This window comes from Miniopterus natalensis, chromosome 18, assembly GCF_054644295.1.
Source record: "Miniopterus natalensis isolate mMinNat1 chromosome 18, mMinNat1.hap1, whole genome shotgun sequence".
NCBI lineage: Eukaryota > Metazoa > Chordata > Mammalia > Chiroptera > Miniopteridae > Miniopterus > Miniopterus natalensis.
The window spans coordinates 33,822,505-33,841,115 of NC_142098.1; the positions used below are offsets into that span (position 1 = coordinate 33,822,505).

General features: G+C 52.9%; 2 protein-coding genes across 2 annotated transcripts; one reads left to right on the forward strand and one right to left on the reverse strand.

The window, feature by feature from the left end:
• The first annotated feature begins 1,488 nt into the window (after positions 1 to 1,488).
• TSLIG3C (tRNA splicing ligase complex subunit 3C) lies at positions 1,489 to 4,915 on the forward strand. Its single transcript, XM_087826680.1, has 8 exons — positions 1,489 to 1,535; positions 1,644 to 1,792; positions 1,870 to 2,004; positions 2,450 to 2,661; positions 2,897 to 2,974; positions 3,065 to 3,181; positions 3,535 to 3,702; positions 4,579 to 4,915. Exons 1-8 carry the CDS (start codon positions 1,489 to 1,491, stop codon positions 4,717 to 4,719), a joined length of 1,047 nt encoding a protein of 348 aa, XP_087682806.1. The 3' UTR covers positions 4,720 to 4,915.
• A 1,186-nt stretch (positions 4,916 to 6,101) lies between these two features.
• Positions 6,102 to 18,016, reverse strand: RASGRP4 (RAS guanyl releasing protein 4). Its single transcript, XM_087826670.1, has 17 exons — positions 17,994 to 18,016; positions 15,570 to 15,754; positions 15,059 to 15,164; positions 14,871 to 14,933; positions 14,135 to 14,266; positions 13,870 to 14,023; positions 12,563 to 12,736; positions 11,250 to 11,366; positions 10,234 to 10,509; positions 8,570 to 8,650; positions 8,386 to 8,490; positions 8,130 to 8,248; positions 7,875 to 8,019; positions 7,093 to 7,129; positions 6,858 to 6,989; positions 6,628 to 6,740; positions 6,102 to 6,158 (listed from the first exon to the last, which is right to left on the reverse strand). Exons 1-17 carry the CDS (start codon positions 18,014 to 18,016, stop codon positions 6,102 to 6,104), a joined length of 2,019 nt encoding a protein of 672 aa, XP_087682796.1.
• Between the last annotated feature and the right edge of the window lie 595 nt (positions 18,017 to 18,611).

Consider the following 18,611-nt stretch of genomic DNA (forward strand, 5'->3'; position numbering starts at 1 on the left):
GGAGTATCTGGAGGGGAGGAAGCAAGAAGGAAGGTGCTTAGGAGATGAGGGCAGATCTGTGGGGCCTGCAAGCTGTTGAATGGACTTTGGTGTTCACCCTGAGGTGGAGCTATGGGAAGGCTCCAAGCATGGGAGGGATGTGACCTGACAGGTGTTCACAGGTGCCCCCTGGCTGCCTGTGGGGAACAGACACTGAGGAGGGAGACAGGGAGGAGACTTATGTAATGGTCCTGGGGGAGACAATGGTGCACAGGGCCACGGTGAGAGCAGCGGAGGTGGCGAGAAGTGTTTTGAAGGTAGAGTTCACAAATTTAGATATGGAGTTTGCTATATAAAGAGTCAAGGTTATGACTCCAAGATTTTGGCCTGGGCAATTTTTAATGTTTTATTAAGGTCAACGGAAGGCCTGAGGACCCGGTCTTGAGGTAGACAGGACTAAGATGTAACCAGGTTAAGGGTAGGCTCTGCCCCTGAGGAGGAAGTCCTGGCCTTTGTTTGTCCCTGAGCCTCAACACTTAGCCCACTCCTACTCCCAGCAGAATTATCTAGGAACTACTGGGGAATAAGAGCCGATAAGAGATTAAATCTGGAACAATTTTAACAACAGCAACAAGACAGTAGCAGTAGTAGTAGGTTAAGTGGTTAAAAGTGTGACTTTGGAATGAGATCTGAATTTGAGTTCTGACACCACCACACATTCAGTATGACTTACCCTCTCTGAACCTGTCAGATGGGAATAAGGTTATTGGCCAGTGACACACAGGAAATGCTCAATATGTTATTGAGTACCACCCTATGTGTCCACTAAGCACTTACATACAGGACTCCAGCCCTCACAACTGTAAGAGGTTAATTATCCCCATTATAGGACAGAAAGGAACTTGGCAGGGACACATGCGGTGAGTGGTGGAGTCATACCCCAGCCCTTGTTGGCCTCACTCCTAGGGTGTAACTTCAATCACGGTGGCATGTTGCACCTGCTCCTCTCTCCAAGGCCTGGGAGACAGACGCGTGAAGGCGTGACAGGCGCACTGTGATCCACGAGGAGGGCCTCTGTTGGGGATGGGGTGTGAATTGTAAGCTCTGCTTTCTGGGTCCCCGACGTAACTCCAACCCTAAGCAGGGAAGGAGGAAATAAGTTCTGTACTTGGAGCGGAGTTGTGAGAACACTAGGTCTAGGTTGCTTTAAGAGCAGAGGATATTTGAGGGAGGCTGAGGAAAAGGAAATCGAAGGTACTTCCACGTTGCAGCAGTAGCGACACCCGCTGGCCCGTCGCGACGGCCGCGATCCTGAATTCACGCTCAGGGTTTTCAGAGCCGCGAGTGTTCCCCGGGCAGGGATTAGCTATCGCGAGGGCGGCGCTCTAAGCTTCGGCGCGGGCGGGCCCGCGGCGGGTTCCGCCTCGGTGCGCACGCCGCTCCTGGGGCGGGGCGGGGCCTCCCACGGACCCGCAGGGGGCGTGCGCCTGGCGAAGAGGCGCCGTTTCTATGGAGGGGGAGGAGGCCGCTGTGGCGCGGGACCTGCAGGCCCTGGGGTACGAGGCGCGGGGTATGGCTGGGGGCGGTGCTGGAAGGGGTAGGTTTGCCCTCAGAAATTCTTATGGCCTCCCCCGCCCCCTCTCGCTGCCTCGGCGCCGCCGCAGGTACGAGAAGTTCCTGGGGGCGGCGGCGCTGGGCCCTTCGTGCCCAGACTTCAGGGCGCTGTGCGCGCGGCTGGCGGCGGAGCTGGCGACTCTGGGCGCCTTGGAGCAGGAGCGAGAAGAGGGCGCGGAGGCGCTGAGTGCAGGCGAAGGTACGTGCGGAGCGGCAGGCGCCGGGGGCGGAGCTCGGGTGCCGCCGCCGCGCCCTGACGCCTCCCGCCTCCCGCAGGCCCCGGCGCTGAGGAGGAATTCCTGCGACAGTTGGCCCGCCTGCTGGAGGAGCTGCACTGCCCCGACCGCGCGCTCGGCGACCCGGACTGTGCGACCGCGCTGCGGGAGCCGGGCGCGTGCCTGCGCCTTCTGCGTGAGCCCGGGGCGGGCCGGGGATGCGGAAGCGGGCGAGGCTTCAGCCTCTAGAGTGGGCGGGCTCAGCACTTTGAGGTGGGGCCAGGGTTTTCCCGAAGGGGCGTGATCCGAAGGTAGAAGCTTGCCTGAGGGTCCGAGGTGGGAGGGGTCAGGACCTTGGGGCGGGCTTAGCGCCCTGAGGGGCGGGGTTAGAATTTGGATGGGAGGGTCTTGAAGCTCAAGTGGGTTGGTTTAGGTGGAGCCTGGCAGTTGGTTCTCAGGTGGGCGAGGTTCGAAGTCCGAGGAAGGGACTGGGTCTCGAAGTGGGTGGAAATTATTTTGGAGCTGGAGCCAGGTGGGCGAAACTAGAAAGAGGGAGGTTTTGAAGCTGCTGGAGCTTTTTGACCCAGGCGGGTGGGCTGGTGGCACTCCTAGATTGCACCACTCCCTTTCCCTACTTTCAGGGTTTCTCTGCACTGAGCTCCAGGCTGCCCGCCTCCTCCGCCTGCACCCCCGGCTGGACCCCACCCTCGCCGTGCCGCCACCCGGTGGGGAGGGGGCAGAGGAGGGAGCTGGCATGGTTCAGGAGCTGATCCTTATCCTCCAAGCCCTGGGGCTGCCCAGACCTACGCTGGGGACCCTCGCCAGCAGGCTGCTGCGGGAGTTGCATGCCAAGGTAGAGAGCGAGAGTCCTCTCCGCATCAGAGCCACCACACCTTACTTGCAGGGGAAGAGCCCTTTCTTCAGAAGAGGCTCTGGGAGGAGTGTACCCTAGCCACTGCTGTTTTCTGGAAGTGTGACTGCCATTCTTGATTCTGTGGTCTGGGTCCTGAAGGCTGTGGGAAACTAGGGTCCACGGAGAGTTCTTACAGTTCCTTACAGTCCAGACAGCCTCAGACTCCTTCCATCAGGTCTCAGAGCTGCTGCCTTCCCTGCCCCCAGGATCCCTGCAGCCCCTCCTAAGCTACCCGCTAGACGCACCCAGATGGGTAAGACTTTGTATGGCTGTATGTAAATACTGTCCTCATTCAGAGATGGTAGTGAGGGGGACCTGGCATGACTAAGACCTTTCTCCCCAGGAAGCTTTGGAGTCCCTGTGCCAAAGCCTGCAAGGTCAGTACTGGTGCCGCCGTTGCCTCCTCCTCAAGCGTCTGGACCTCACAACATCTGCATTCCACTGGAGTGATCGGGCAGAGGTGTGGGCATAGGACTGTGGCAGGAGCAAGGAGGCCCAATGGTGGGAGCTACCCCTGCAGGGAAGAGGAATGAGGGCCAGGAATATTATCCTCTTGCATGTTCTGAGGCCCAGGACAATGTAGAATCTTGTGAGGCTGGAGCTCTAGAATATCAGGGCCTCCAGGGCATTCTAGATTTCAGGGGCCTAGAGCATTCTAAAATTCCCAGCTCTGAGCTGGAGTGTCTTCAGAGCTATACTTATTTAGAGATGTGGGAAGTGAGACCCTGAGTGAGGAATAAATGCTTCTAAAATGAGAGATTCCACCTTGGTTGGCTCTTGGGCATTTTCTCCATGTCCCTTCATTACCCCCAGGCTCAAGGGGAGGCCATGAAGGCAGTGCTGATCCCAATTCGAGAGAATCTGACAGCAGAATCAGATGTCTCCATTGCACACATCCTGGCTGCCCGAGCTGATCTGTCTCGTCTTGTCCCAGCCACAAGCAGGGCTTCCCGCCGAGGGACCTGCTGTGCCATCAACAAGGTGGGCACCTGTAGGTGGGGAAGGGCCCCAGCATCTTTGGCCTTCAAACTGGCCTTTCAGCCTCTACCCTGGCCCAGCCTTGTCCTCTCCTGCCTGGGTACCTGGCCTCTAGACTCGTCACCTCTAATCCACCCTCTCTACATGGCAGTTGGAAGGATATTTCTAACTCAGAAATCTGGCTATGTCCCCCCTAGATAAAACCCTCCTATGGCTCCCCAGTGCCTTCAGAACAAAGTCCAGCTGAGCCCCCTGCCCACCTCTCCAGCTTTGGCTTTAACTCCTCCCCCAACATCTCACCCTGTTTATTGTATTAGTTTTCAGCCATTTTAAAAGCAGAAATACCCTTTGTTTAAATGATTATGTATTTGGCCTCATACCTCTCTGTTTAAATAGTCTTATACTTATGTGAATGAATATTAGAGAATAAAGTCTAGCATAGCAAAGAGTAAAGTAAAACTTAAGAAAAAAAGTTATTTGCTTGAGGGAAATACAGTAAGTAAATAATATTATAGGTGATGCTTAGTGATGGATATTTAGGAAAAAAACCACTGGTTTGCTGGAGATGTTATACAAAGCCCCAACTATGAAATAGACATAAATTGAGGTGTCCTCATTACTACTGGTGGGGACTTGGACCTCTGCCATCACTTTCCACTCTCACTTTTATTTCCCTCTTGCTGAGGCCCTGAAAACCCAGTTTGAAAGCTCCAGGCCTGTATCTTCCACCATTCCAGCCCCCCAGACCCTTCCACCCATTGTACCCAAATAGTCAACATCTGCCCTTCCTTTTTTAACCTCATGTTGTTCACTTGGCTTTCTGGCCCCCTTGTCCAAGATACTTTTCTTCTCTGGAACTCAAGTCTAATCAACTCTCAGGTGCTTATGGGCAACGTGCCAGACCGAGGGGGCCGCCCAAATGAGCTGGAGGCTCCCATGCCCAGCTGGCAGAGCAGAAGAGAGGATGGAGGCAGGCGGAAGGCCGGCCGCCAGTGCTGGGGCCGGAAGAAGAAGAAATAAAGAGGCCTGGTGGTTGTGTCCTGTGTGAGATGCTGATGCTGTTGGTAGTCTCTGGGGCGTCAATTTGAGGGTTTTTCTTGGCACCTGGCACCCAGGCTCCACATCTCCTGTTCCTGAGGCCCCAAATGTTCTCCCCCCCATCCACCATTTAACACCAAGGACCATGTTCTCTGGAAAATAAATTTAATTTATGACAGCTGTAGGACCCATCTCTGGAGGGGGGCAGATCAGGGGTGCATGGGTTTGAGGAGGAGAAGGGGGTCTCAGTCCCTTGGGTCTAAGTAAGGCCCCTGGTGTTCTGACCCTCAGAGTCCTTTGCTCTTCAGCATCACATCTTTCCTTTCCTGTAGGCATGGGGAAGGTGACATGTAGGCATTGGATAGACAGATACCAGGTACCCACCACGTGCCAGCCCTGTTCTAGCCCCTGGGGATAAAGCAGTGAAAGGTGCAGCTAATGAAAATCTGACTTTTGACAACAATAATGATAATGAAATGTACAGTTGCCAGATGAGGAAAGGACTTTAGAGGAAAATAAAACAGGAAGGTAGGATCGGGATCATGGGGAGATTGCAACTTTGAGTATGGTGAGGGCTGGCCTCACTGAGGTGACACTTGAGCTAAGTCCCAAAGAGGGAGTCATGTGGGCCTCTGGGGAAGAATGTTCCAGACAGAGGGAACAGCCAGTGCAAAGGCCCTGAGGTAGGAATATTTTTGGCATGTTCTAGGACCATTGAGGCCAGTGTAGCCGAAGCAGGATTCGTAAGAGGGCAAGTGGTGGGAAGTAATAGGGGCAGATTGTGTGGAGTGGGCTATAGTGAGGGCTCTGGCTTGAAATGGAACCATGTGATCAGACTCAGGTGTCACAGGCTCCCCTTTCCACCCCTTCTCTAGCCTTCTCTCCTGTCGACCCCAGCATTTGGGACTCTGTCCACCCTATCCCCTCCCCCTCCTGACGCACGCTGACTGTCAGTATTGCACATTGGTCAGAAGCTTTTGTTTTAGAGGTAGACAGAAAACTTGGGTTTGAGTCCTGCCTCCAACACTTAGGAGCTCTGCCACCTTGGGTGAACAGAGCCTCAGTTTCTTCATCTGTAAAATGGAGATTTAAGGAGTTGGTGAGATAATGCTAAAGTTTAAACGTATCCAACATGGAGCTGCATACTTAACTAAGTGCAGGGAAAGGGAGTGTGATTAATAGCTACTCTGATGCAAAAGAAGAAAATAGCTTTCCAGGGTAAGAAATGATGGACACTTCAATGCCTCAACAAAGGCAGTGTGAATGCAAAGGAGGCAGTCCCTTTGGGAGTTCTGCTGGAGGCCCAATAACATGACTTGGGACTGGCTCTGTGGGGAGGGAGGGAGAGGAGACCAAGGTGATGTCTAGGTATTCGGCTTGGAGGACTGGATGGGTGGCGATGCCATCGTTGGGAGGGGGACCTGGAAGGAGGAAGACATTGGGTGGTATGGGGGGTGTACAATGTCCAGATGTTTCACTGCCAGGAGCAGTACCTCACCAGACTTTTGTTAAGTGAATGAATGAATGTCCCCTGTGGACATTTTAAAAACCAAATCTGAGAGTCTCTGCCTTTGAATGGTGGAATTTACTCCATGGACATTTATTGTAGCTCCTGATATACTTGGCCTTATTCTTGCCATCTTATTTTATTTTTTCTCCTTAAAATCCTTTTTCTATTCTAGTGGCTATCCCTTTTCCCCCTCAACATACTGAAATTTCTATTTTTTCTAACAACAGTAAAAATTGACCAGAATCTATACTCTCCTACTCAAGTACTTAAGGACTTTGGCACCTTTTTTCCAATGCTTCCCCAAATCTGTTTGGGTTCTCCAGGCAAATGAGTTGGTCTCCCCTGTATCCAGCTGGGGATAGGGGGGAGTCCCTCCTCACCGTCTCTGGTTCCCAGGAAGGGTGTGGGAGCTCTGTCTGGGTCCAAGCATGGTGAAGGTGGCACCCCATCTCAGGTTCCAGGGAGTGTGTGTAGGAAAGACTGTCCTCAGAGCCTGTTTGTGGGGTATGGGCGGGAGGAATGTGGGTCTGTTAAAAAGAACTTCATGGCCTTGGGATTAATCCCTACGCACTGAGCCCCCTTCCCAGGACTGCAACTCCCTGGGTCTTACCACAGCTGGCATGAGGTATTGGTGTGGGTGGGACGGGGGCTCCTGGGGGGCTCATATCGCCTTTGACCCCTGGTCTCTTACACTCCTCCTTCACCCGGTCTCTGCAGTGTTTGTGGCAACACAGCCCACAGTCTAGGGGAAGGCAGTGGTTAGTGGCCAAAGGCCCAGTCCATGCCCTTACTCTTCCAGGCTGCAAGTCCTGAATTCCCTCCCTCCTCACTGATGTCCTACTTACCTCGACAGCGGTAGCCTTGCTTGGTGACACCCCAGAGCTGGGGAGAGAGCAGAATAGGTTACCAAAGTTAGGGGAGGGAGGGATGTGGATGGGGTAGGGGCTGTTCAGAAGTGTGGAAACCATCCAGGTTTTGGGAATTCTCAAGGCTAGAGGCTTGGGATCTGATGATTAAAGGAATTTGGAGGTTCTCTCAAGCTTGGGGAGTCATCTAGGCTATTAGAATTGGGTCAGATTTGGAATTCTGCGGGCAGGGATTGTGTCTGTTGTGTTTCCTGTTGTGTGCCCCCCCATATACACCCTGAGCCTAGAACTGTACTGGCATACAGGAGGTACTCAATAATATTTAGTGAATGAAAAGCAAATTTGGGAAGGCCAAGGTTTATAAATTAGCCTTGGCTTAGAGACTGAGATCTGTCCACTATCCAGAGTTTGAGGGTACATTTGGAAATTACCCAGGGTTTGAATTATCTAGAGTCTAGAGACTTGGAGATCGGTTGATTGGACATAATCTACCCAGGCTTGTAGATTAAATGGGGTTTTAGGTGTTATGCCTTTCTTGGCAGTTATCCAGGATATAGGTCATCTGGGATTTGGACATAAGCTAGACTTTGGAATCATACGGATGTAGAGAACATCCAATGTTTAGGGTGTAGATGAAGTGTAGGGGTTATTTGAGGCTGAAGGATTTTCTGGATTTCAGGGCTGGCTTCTGAGCCCAGACCGTGAGGAGCTAGGACACTCAGAAGATGGGCCCCACGGGTGATAGCAGGCCAAGTACTCACGAAACCACTGCAGCTGTGACAGAAGGTGGGCTTGCGGAAGGTGACCTCGTGGAAGGTGTGCAAGAAGGCCAGGCCCAGCTTGGAGCAGATGGCACTGGCCCGGAGCAGGTATCCCGTTAGCTCCTCTCTGCTGAAGGAGCCACTCCTGGGGGCAGAGACCTTGCTTCAGCGTGACTGGTCCCCTTCTTCCAGACCCCAGGTCCTAGTAACCCCAGTATCCTCATCTGCAGGGGACCTAGGAGTCAGACCACTTACTTCTGGCGCGGGGGTGGGTGAAGCCCATGGCAGGCGAAGGGGAAGTTGCCTGAGAGTCGCTCAAAGTCCTCAAGAGAGATGGTTCCCCGGCCTTCAGGGTCATAATTCTTGAACACGGACTTCAGAGGAGCATGGGAAGGGGAGAGTAAGGCCAAGTCATGATCCCTTCAGTCTCAGATCCCCTCTCCCAGGTCAGAGCTATACAGATAGCTTCCTTCCTGGCCCTCCAGCAGCCAGGCCACAGTCCCCTCCTTACCTCCACCAGCTGCTCCACATGCCGACCCAGGGTGGCCCTGTCGGGCTTGGGTGTCACACCAGGGGCCCATTCCACCACCAGGGGTGCTTTGAAGGGGGAGGGTGGCTGGGGCAGGGACAGAGGGGCACAGTGAGTCAGTGCATAGGCATGGGTTGGAGGTCAGAGATCAAGGGTCGGGTCTTACCAGATTCTTGGGACAGCGAGGCTCCCGGGCGTAAGAAAGCTCATAGATCTCGTCCTCCGTGTAGAAGAGATCCAAGGAAAGCTGGGGGTGGGCAGGGTGTTACAGACCCTCTGTCTCCATCCTCCTACCTCCAGCTCCCTCCTCTCTGGGGACGCCCAAGGTCTTCTCTCCCACTGAGACCTAGTCACTCTTCACAGCACCTGTCCCCTAGTACAGATGTGCCATTTTCTCACCGAGGCTTTTTTGATCCTACTTAAAAACCCCTCCCCCTTTCCATGCCTTTTTCTGCCTGAACTGTCTCTATCACACTCACCTAAACACCCATATGATTTACTTATTTGCTTTGTTTTATGGGCTGTCTCTCTTACTAGGATGTCAGCCCCACAAGAACAGTCAGTATTTGTTTTTTTTCTGACTTGCTCACTGCTGTGAAACTAAGTGCCTGTAGCACTGCCTGGCTCACAGTGGGTGCACAGTAAATATTTGGGCTGATGGCCATTTAGAGTCAGCAAAACACAGGGCCTTTGGCAGCACTCATATTGGGGCAGCACCAGCTTCCAGGGCAGGCCCCACACTTAGAAGGATCCCCACTTCATTTAATGCCCTGCTGTCACCATCTTGAAAGCCTTAAGAATTTGGAACAAGGAGGCCCACATTTGGGCCCTGCAAATTATGTAGCTGGTTCTGTGTTAGGGTCTGAAAATCAATGTTTCAGTCTTAGACTTGGGGACTTAGACAGGGCCCTCAAAATCCCAGTCTCTTCATTTATAGAATTATATTCTAATTCCTTAGACTATTAGAATATATACAGGGCAGGCAAAAGTAGCTTTACAGTTGCAATACAAATAAAACAACAATAATTAATAGTACAGGAATAAACTTTTAAATACAACTATAAACCTACTTTTGCCCGCCCCCGTATATATGTGTCACCAGAATCATGCACTTCCAGTCTTAGGAAATAGTGTGGTGGTTCACATATGCTACACACATGGGTTTTGAAGCTGGCCTGCCTGGGGTTCAGATCCAGGTTTTACTGCTATGGGAGAGTGGGCAAGTGACCTCACCTCTGTAGCCCTGTTTCCAAATCTGTAGAATGGGCATGATAAGGGTCCCCACCTTGGAGTTGTGCAGATGGAATAGAGTGCCTGGCCCAGAGTAAGTGATCAATAATTATTACTAGCTTTTAGCTTAGATTTCTAGATATGTTAAAGCTGGAATTTTGGACTAGTGATGTGAGCTCAGAACCTTGGAGTTCAGAAGTGGGAAAGCCCAAAGCAATTCTAGAGCTCAGATCAATGGATACTTGTGTTGCTGGGGCAATGGGAAGAAAATGCACCATTTATGTAGTGCTCACTGTGTTCCAGATACTAAGGTAAGCACTTTATGTGAATTATATTATTGATTGGTTCTTCTCAACCACTCTCTGAAGTAGATCCTATTAGTCCCATTTTGCAGATAAGGAAACTGAAGCCAAGGGGTTAAGTGACTTGCCCAAGGCCACACAGTTAGGAAAAAAACCCTACAAGCTCTGGTTTCAAAGCCCAAACATCCCAATGCTATTCTCTCCTGGCAACGCAGCCCCTCACCCACACAGGACCTAAACCTCAGTACCCCAGGCTCAGCGTCCAGGAGCCCCACCAGGGCAGGGCAGGGCAGCTCACTGTGAGCAGATGCAGCAGGTCCTCATTGGCACTGCAGGGGGGCTGCTGCTTCTGGAGCAATGCCAGCTCCTGCAGCCTCAGATAGAGGCTGTTGAGCTTGGGAAGGTGCAGGCGGTCATCAGGCAACCTACTGGGCTGTGCCTCATGCAGGGACACCAGGTCCTTGAGATGCACACCCAGCACAGGCAGCCGGAAGCCTGTGCAGCCAGCCCAGGTGCGGCGATAACAGGCATAGTTGTTGTGGGCAGAGAGCAGCTCAGTCAGCTCCAGCAGGGCCTGTGTGGGAGGCCATGTTTAGGGGGGAGCAGCATGTTATTCGGGAAAGCAGGTTCTCCCTTAGCCCCCTGGAGGGGTGTATCCTTGCAGCCCCCTGTGTGCGCTCCACTTCCCCAAGCCCCTCCATGTCCCACATTGGCCTCAGCATCTTCTCAAACTGCTCTTCCTCTTGGGTTGCCAGGCTAGAGAGATTTTTCCAAAACCCATTTCTGATCATGGATGCTGCCATCACTCCCAAAGGTCCCCTAGCTCCCCAGTGCCCTCTGGATAAAGCCCAGACACCTTAACTGAGCTAGCAAGGCTCACCTGATCTCCCCCTGGGCATCTTCTGCCACTTCCTGACCTCAGCCACACACGGGACTCACGAATGACACACTCTCCCAACACTCCCAGGACATCCTATCCCACGCTCCTCCCATGGGTGCCCCAAATGTTGGCATTCTTGGGGTGTCGTTTACTCCCCACCTGGACTGCAAGTTCTCCGCTAGCATCTCTCTCATCTGTGTCTCTCCAGTCCTGCTCAGGACTGGACATGCAGAGAATAAGAGGGGTCAGCATGACAGGTGGATGGATGAGTAAAGAGGGAGGAAGAATGGCAGAGAACAGAGCCTAGGGGTCTGTTGAATTTGGACAAGCAAGGTCTCCAGATGGCTCCAGGGCCCAGGGCAGGGATGGAAAGGGTTGGAGAAAAGGGAGGGTTCAGGACCACTGGAACTTTTGGGAGGGTAGTGGGGCCTCACCTTGGTGCTGTCAGGGCTCAGGTGGGCATGGGAGTCCTTGAGCCTGGAGATGGCACTGTGACACAGGCCCCCAGTGACCGCCATCAGTGTGTTGAAATTCTGCAGCTGGTGGAGTTTCTAGGAAGGGAAGGTGATGCAGAGGTGATGGGGGTCTCATGGAGCACAGGCAAGTTGGGGGTTCAGATGACTGCATCCCAATTGAGAGTATCCCAGTTGAGGTTGGGGTCTCAGGCATGCTTGGGTGTGGGCCAGTATGGACATCAGATAGGTGAGATGTGTCAGGCTGGAGTGGGCCACAAGCAGGTACTTAAGCATTAGACGGAGGTCAGGCAGGTGATAGACTACTGTGAGGTCAGAAAAAAGTAGAGGGAGTCAGTCGAGTTTGGGGAGCTGGACTAGACAGATGTGTGTCAGACAGGTGTGGGGGATTCGAACAGATGTCAAGGTGTCAGGCACCTGGAGGTCCGACTGCCCAGTCAGACAGATGCGGAGAGACAAGAAGGTCCAGCTCCTGGCAGGTGTTAGAAACCAAGCAGAGGTGAATGGGGCCAGAGTGAATATGGAGGGGTCGGATAGCCGTGAGACAGGTGTGGTTAGCTGGACAACAGGGGGAATTGCCTCGGCCTCCCCTTTTCCAAGTTTGAAGGGCGCAGGTCGCTGCGGGGAGAAAGTGGAAGCGGCGAGGAGACCCCCAGGCAGACAGCAGAACCGCAGGTCTAAGGGGCGGGGTAAGGGAAGCGAGCGCGCGGGGAGGCGCCGGAGGAAGGGCGTGGTTGCAAGGAAGTACGCAAAGGGGCGTGGCCGCAAGGACGTACGCAAGGGGCGTGGCCACGCTGGGGGAAGGAGGGCTTCCCTTTTCTCCAGAAGGGAAGGAAGGTTTGCAGGGGAGGGGCGTGGCACTTGGGGCGGGGCCAGGTAGAGATCCGAGGTGAGGGGAAGGGCTGCAGTCACTAGCCCGAAGGTGTGGCTGGGGCCTAGGGACTGGGGTGGAGGATGCCGCAGAGGTGGAGGCCAAGGCTTTCATTGCCTTGGACACAGAATATTCGGGTATAGGGCTTGAAAGACGGGGCCAGGAGGGGCGTCGTCAACTGCCAAGTTTAGGACCACGGGATAGGGCCAGGAAGGATTCAAAGAGGTGATATCAAGGCCAAGGAAGAAGGGCTCTCACAGTCCTGGTAAGAACCACAGGACTGAGGCCTGAGGGGGCGCGGAACGCAGCCAGGACATGGTGACGTCATCACCTGGGATGGACACCTGGAACCGAAGGAGTGCAAACTCCCATAAAGCGAGCAGAACGGCGGGGCGGGCCTCACCTGTGCCACACGGATGAACTTGTCCAGCACCTGTGCGCGCTGTGTGGGTCCCGGACGGCTCAGCACCATGACCTGCACCCAGCGGGACACGCTGTTGCTGAGACCTACGGATCCCTCTAGGGCCGAGGAGGCCCTCACGGAGCCCTGTAAAACGTAGTCTCGCAGGTCCTGGGGCTGGGGATGAGGTGGGCATCAGGGTGGGCTGTGGCGCTCAGGCCCTGCCCCTCACACGCCCATCCCCTAGCCATCATGACCTCCTATGTCCTAGCCTGGCTGTCATGTCCCTGAGTCACCATGGCCAAAGTCCAGTAAGTAAATGTTTATTTATTTATTTATTTATTTAATCCTCACCTGAGGATATGTTTACCAATTTTAGAGAGAGGAAAGGAGACAGAGAAACATCGATGTGAGAGAGAAACATCAATCAGTTGCTTCCCCTATGGCACCTGGACCAAGAATCCAACTGCAGCCTAGGTATGTGCCCTGAATGGGAATTGAAGCTACAACCTTTTTGTGTACAGAACGATGCCCACATGCACTCTGCTGTGTGTGTGTGTGTGTGTGTGTGTGTGTGTGTGTGTGTGTACACAATCAAGAAATGTTCACATTAAGAAACCAGAGCCCATCAGGGTTATCACTTTGTAAGGTATATAAATGTCTAATCACTATGTTGTACACCTGAAACACAATATTGTATGTCAACTGTCATTGAAAAATAAATTTAACAAAACAAAACAAAAATATAAAACAAACAAAAACCAGATCCTTACCTCCCCTTAAAAGGATGATGGCAATAATTAACACTTACTAGATTGAAACATATGAAATTACCATTGGGTAGGTAAAATATGATAGCATTTACTCTGGACCAGGCACTGACTCTATTTTTAGCATTTACTCTGTGCCAGGCATTGTGACAAGCATTTTCAAACAGACATATTAATTCAACTCTCCTAATCATCCAATGAAGTATTATGACCTCCATTTAAAAAACAACACCTGAGTCTCTCCTGTCCACTCTCTCTGAAAAGCAATGGAAAAAAATATCCTTGGGTGAGGGTTAAAACAAAACAAAACTGAGTCCCAGAGAGGGGACTAGTTCAGAGTTATACAGGTAAGAAGGGGCTGATGGGTTTGAACCCCAGGGGCTCTGTGCTCAGCCAGCTTAATTCATTTTCCAGGACCTTCTAGCACCAAGTTTGAGAGTTTGAGATCCCTGCCCAAAGTCCAGGCCAGGGTCCTTTCAGTCCCAGCCAGGCCCCGACCCACCACAAGCCCTCCCTAGCTGGAGGGAGGGGGGTTCTCACCGTGATAGACTGAAAGGACCGGAACTCCAGGTAAGTAAGGTGCTGAGCCAGCTCCCCTGCCTCCAGGTGGTCGAAAAGCAAGGACACTTTGCACTTCTTGCCCAGGCCTGGGCTGCTCATGCAGGGCGGGGGGCCAGGGCCACCAGGGCTCAGGCTGGGGGTAAAGAGGGGCAGGGTATTGGAGGGGCTTAGGGTGGAGGATGTGGGGGTATGGAGGGAGATGGCAGAGTGGAGGTGAGGAGGGAAGGAGGAGCGGCTGACTCACAGGTTAGAGGAGTCTCCCAGGCTCCTCTGGGCTGAGTTGCCTTCCTGCTCCACAGTGGCCCAGAAGCGACCTATAGCCTCTTCTAACTGGGGCTCCTGGTGCACTGTCTCAGGGTGTCGGGTCAGCCAGTACCTGAGGGTGGTTTAGAGATGGTGGGATGAGGCTGGGGGTGGTGGTGAGGGTAGGGAAGTTCTCTAAAAGGGGTCCCTTGGTCTGAGGAATCTCTAGGTGCTGGGCTGGGGGATCTCTAGAAGGTCAGGGTTTAGAGAGGCACCAGGCTTGTGTGGTCTCTGGGATTAGGATTGGGGGCCTCTTCGCACAGGCTGGTGGATCAATAAGACATAGGCAGGGGATCTCTTGGAAGTGGCATTACTAGGTGGCAGGATAGTGAGGAAGTCCCAGGGGGTGAGATTTGAGGGGACCAGGATGAAGGGGGTCTTAGAAGCTAGGCTGGAGTATGTGGGAGCTACGGGTTTGGGGATCAGAGCTAGAGGTGTCAGCACCAACTGTGAGAGGGTCTGTGGGGTCTGGTTAGGGGTCTCTAAGAGGTGAGGATTCTAAGAAGAACTGGGAGGATCTTAGCAACCAAACCACGGTGTCCGAAAGTGGGATTTGGGGGAGCAGGGATGGATGGATCTATCGGGGACTGAGCTGAGGAGTCTCTGGAAGGTGTTTTAGGGGAGTAGCAGGGTGAGGGTCTTTGGTCATGGATATGGAGGTCTTCGCCCAGTCCTACCTGACCAGGTGACAGATCTGCAGCCGCCTCAGGTCCTGCGTGTTCCCTGTGGCCTCCTGGTACTTGAGTTCTGGTTAAGGCTCTGATATCCAGCATCCCAAACCTGCCCTCTCACCGTGTCCCTATCTCTCAGACTCACATATCTGCCCTCTGCCCTCCACCCACTGCTCATGGTGCTGGGAGGATATAAGGTCAGAAGACGGACAGCAAGGTGGGCAGAAGGCAGCACCCAGCTGTGCATGGCCAGTACCATGTTGAGAATGTGGTCCCCGCGGCGCAGGCTGCCAGCAGAGTCTGGGGGTGGAAAAGGGAGACTGTTCAGAATGGCCTCCAGGCAATGAACTGCTGTCTCCAGAGCTAGTTGGACCACTTGGTTCAAACCCAACCCTGCTTGTGACTCCCTGCATGAGCTTGGGTAAGCAACTTGGCCTCCTTCAGCCTCGGTTTCCGGGTCTGTACTATGCATGAATCAGCACGGTGCCTGGCAGTCATGTTGCAGATGGAAATATCATCAGACTTCCTCCCTCTTCACATCTCAGGAAAGAAACTCAGGTGTCTCTCTTATCTCTTATGTAGTGATTGAGATTCATTCAACACACCCTATGTTATACCCCTCCCCCCAAACTGAGGCCTAGAGAGAGGAGAATGCTTGGCCCAGCCTTAGGACTGGGGAGGCTAGCCAGGGAGGGGGACACTCACCAAAGGACTGAATGCATTTCTCCAGAAGCTCATCTTCACTGCAGCTGCCCTCTTTCAGTATGTCCAGAGCCATGGAAGCCATGACCTTGCTGATTTCCCGGGGGCTGGGGCACGTCTTGTGGCGGCGGGCCTGGCGGAGCCGGCCCCGCCCTCCTGTCTTTCCTGGGCATTCCTGGTGGGACTTCCTGTGGGCATTCCCCCCAGGGAATCATGGGAATCCCTTCCTCCAGGCAGGCCCCCAGAATCCTTCTTGACCTTAAAGCCCCAAAGGCAAAGCCCCAGGCTATTCCTGACCTCCCATGGACTCATGGGAGCCTCCTCCTGCAGGTAAACTCCAAGGGTCACTCCTGTCTCCTTCAGGGAATCAGAAAAAGACTCTCCAGACTACCCTGAACCCCCCACCAAGAGAATCATGAGAGATGACTCTCTAGGGAATCATAAGAAATTTCTTCTCCAGGCATTGCCTCCAAATTCCCCTTGACTATACAGTCCCAAGGCATCATGGGAGATACTTCCTGTTGACAGATTCCTGGGTTTACTTCTTATCTTAAAGGGAATTATGGGCGAAGATCACCAGAACCCTCTTCTCCCCAGGGGCATCATAGGAGATTCTGCCTTCAGGGAGACTCCTCAGAATTCCTCTTGGTTCTCCAATGCTGTGCCTTCTTTCCCCAGCCCTTATGAGAGCAGCAGACCCCTGAGATTCCATCTCCCTCTCCTCCCCTACTCTGATCCCTCCACCAAGCCAGCCCTTCTGTAGGACTTGAGTCTTAGCCCTCACTTGGGTCCCTGGATTTGGAGCCTAGAGAGAAAGTATTGGTGCTCTTCAGAGCTGGGTGGGGTCCCTGAAGCTGAGACAGTTTCAAGGAAAGTTTAAAAATAACCCTCACTCTGCCTTGTGCCTCCCCAAGCCTCGAGGCTGGTGTTGCAGTTGGGGAAAGAGGGTAATGGAGAGACAGGAATAGTGGAGGGAAGAGGGAGCAGAATCCAGGCAGAATAGCCTTGGCTTCCACAAGTCAGGCAAAACGAGGTTGGAGAAATGTATGCTGGCTGTGCGGCTATGTCAGTCACTTAGTTTCTCTGGACCTCAGTTTCCTCATGTGAAAAAATGAGAGTCATCCTTGGATCTTCCCCTTCCCCAGGGACCTGCTATGAACATTCAATGTCTTGCTCTTCAAAAGTGTGAAGCAAGGGACTTGGTTTCCTTAGGCCTGTTAAGTGGCCAGAGATGGGGAACTTGAACTTGAGATGCAGAGAGAAAAAGTGATGGAGCAGACTAAAACCAGGCCTGGGGCATGGAGCCAGAAATAGGGAAATCCTCAGAACAAGGGCACTGCCCTGTCCCTGGCACATCCAAGGTATTGAATGTTGTTGAGTAGCAGCTGGCATTTATTGAGTACCAAATATGTCCTGAGTGGAGGGTTGAACAATTATCTAGATCAGTGACTCTCAAAGCATGGTCTCCAACCTATACCAATAGCATCACTTGGGAACTTGATATCAATACAAGTTCTCAGGCCCCACCACAGTCTCCCAAAGAATCAGAAACCTTGGAGGTGAGCCCAAGCAACCTGTGTTTTGCAATCCCTCCAGGCAGTTCTGATGCATGCTCAAGCTTGAGAACCACTGGTCTGGAGTCTCCCTGAGGACTTAGGCAACCCTCTGAGAAGGGACTCTGATTATTCAATTGACAAAAGAAGAAACTGAGGCACAGATCAGGTAAGTGACTTACCTAAGATCATGCAACCAAAAAAATGAGGCAATTAGGTCCCAAACACTAAACTGCTGGATATTATGTCTGTACATCAGAGACATGCTGGAGGAGACTGGAGGAGCTGCCCAGACTAGGAACCTAACTCTCATCACCCTGTGAGGACAGGAGGGCCAGCTTGCCTAGGTAGTAGAAGCCCATTCCAGGACCTGCTGCTATAGCCAGCTACTGGGCCCTTGCCTGCAGGCTGTCTGCCCCCTGTAGTATCTGAAGCAGCCAGGAACGGTTAAGAGGCAGGGGAGTCGCTTTGCCTTGTGTCACATTCCCCTCTCTGGGGCAGGGCCTTGCAGGAGCCTGGAGTTTCCAGTTCAGGGGGCAGCAAGCAACTGTGATGGGGAACCTGGAAGACCCCACGGAGAACAGAGAACCCAGCCTAGGGAGCTAGGATGAGTGTGGGGGTGGGGAGAAGGGGAAACAGAGCAGATCCTGCTCCAGAGAGAGCGAGGACAAGACACAGACACTCATACAAAGAGCCCCAGCCCTGGCTGGCTCTGGACTCCCTGAAGCATCTTTCCACCAGGTGCCCCTTGCTCCTGCCCATGCTCCTGGAGGAGCCCCACACCCTACTAACTGGTTAGTGCCTCCCAACCTTCCCACGCAGCAGGAGGCCCAGAGGCTTTGGGCACTCCCAGTCTCCTCAAGGGTCCTCTCACCTCTTGCTGTCTTTTCTGTTCATGCTTCCTGGGGGTGGGGCTGCAGGGGGTCTTGCAAGAATCTGGCTCAGCTCCTCCCCCTTCACCAATGCTCCAGCTTCTTAGCCTCTTGGGAGCCGGGGCCTCCTCAGTGCTTGGGAAGGAAAGAGGAACTGCCCCTCCCCACCCAGGCCCAGGCCAGGGGGAAGGAAGAGGCTGGGGAGAGACCAAAGGCTCCCCTCCCCCCACATGGGGATCCCTTCAGGCTGAGGTTTCCGGTGCTGCTGGCCCCCACCCCCAATCGCCCAGCGGGCTCTCTCTCTATCTCCCCATCTTTCTGTCTCTAGACCCGTGATTCTCTGTTCTGTCATTTTCATACTTCAATAAAAGCAGGGTTTTTTGTTTTTTTTAAAAGTAGACCTAATATGACACATTTATGTAAAAACACACTCAAGAGAAAAGTCTCTATTTCTATAAGGACATATTCATGTATGCAATGCACAAAGCTTTGAATGGAAAGTTACAGACATAATACTTTGTATATTTCTTCTTAAGTTTCTTTTCCTCCTACTTTAATCTTAATAACACCATTTGTACCCCAGAAAACATTTTCACTTTATTACCTTTATTGTAACAAAC

What these genes read in the sequence shown, in the direction of transcription:
- TSLIG3C (XM_087826680.1), top strand. Translation starts at nt 1,489, where the DNA reads ATGGAGGGGGAGGAGGCCGCTGTGGCGCGGGACCTGCAGGCCCTGGG. An exon ending in CGCTAGACGCACCCAGATGG is followed by an intron (nt 2,975 to 3,064) that starts GTAAGACTTTGT and finishes CTTTCTCCCCAG; the next exon opens with GAAGCTTTGGAGTCCCTGTG. An exon ending in CCTGCTGTGCCATCAACAAG is followed by an intron (nt 3,703 to 4,578) that starts GTGGGCACCTGT and finishes ATCAACTCTCAG; the next exon opens with GTGCTTATGGGCAACGTGCC.
- RASGRP4 (XM_087826670.1), bottom strand. Translation starts at nt 18,016, where the DNA reads ATGAACAGAAAAGACAGCAAGAG. An exon ending in TGAGCCCTGACAGCACCAAG is followed by an intron (nt 10,510 to 11,249) that starts GTGAGGCCCCAC and finishes CCTCCCACACAG; the next exon opens with GCCCTGCTGGAGCTGACTGA. An exon ending in CTCGCTGTCCCAAGAATCTG is followed by an intron (nt 8,491 to 8,569) that starts GTAAGACCCGAC and finishes TCCCTGCCCCAG; the next exon opens with CCACCCTCCCCCTTCAAAGC.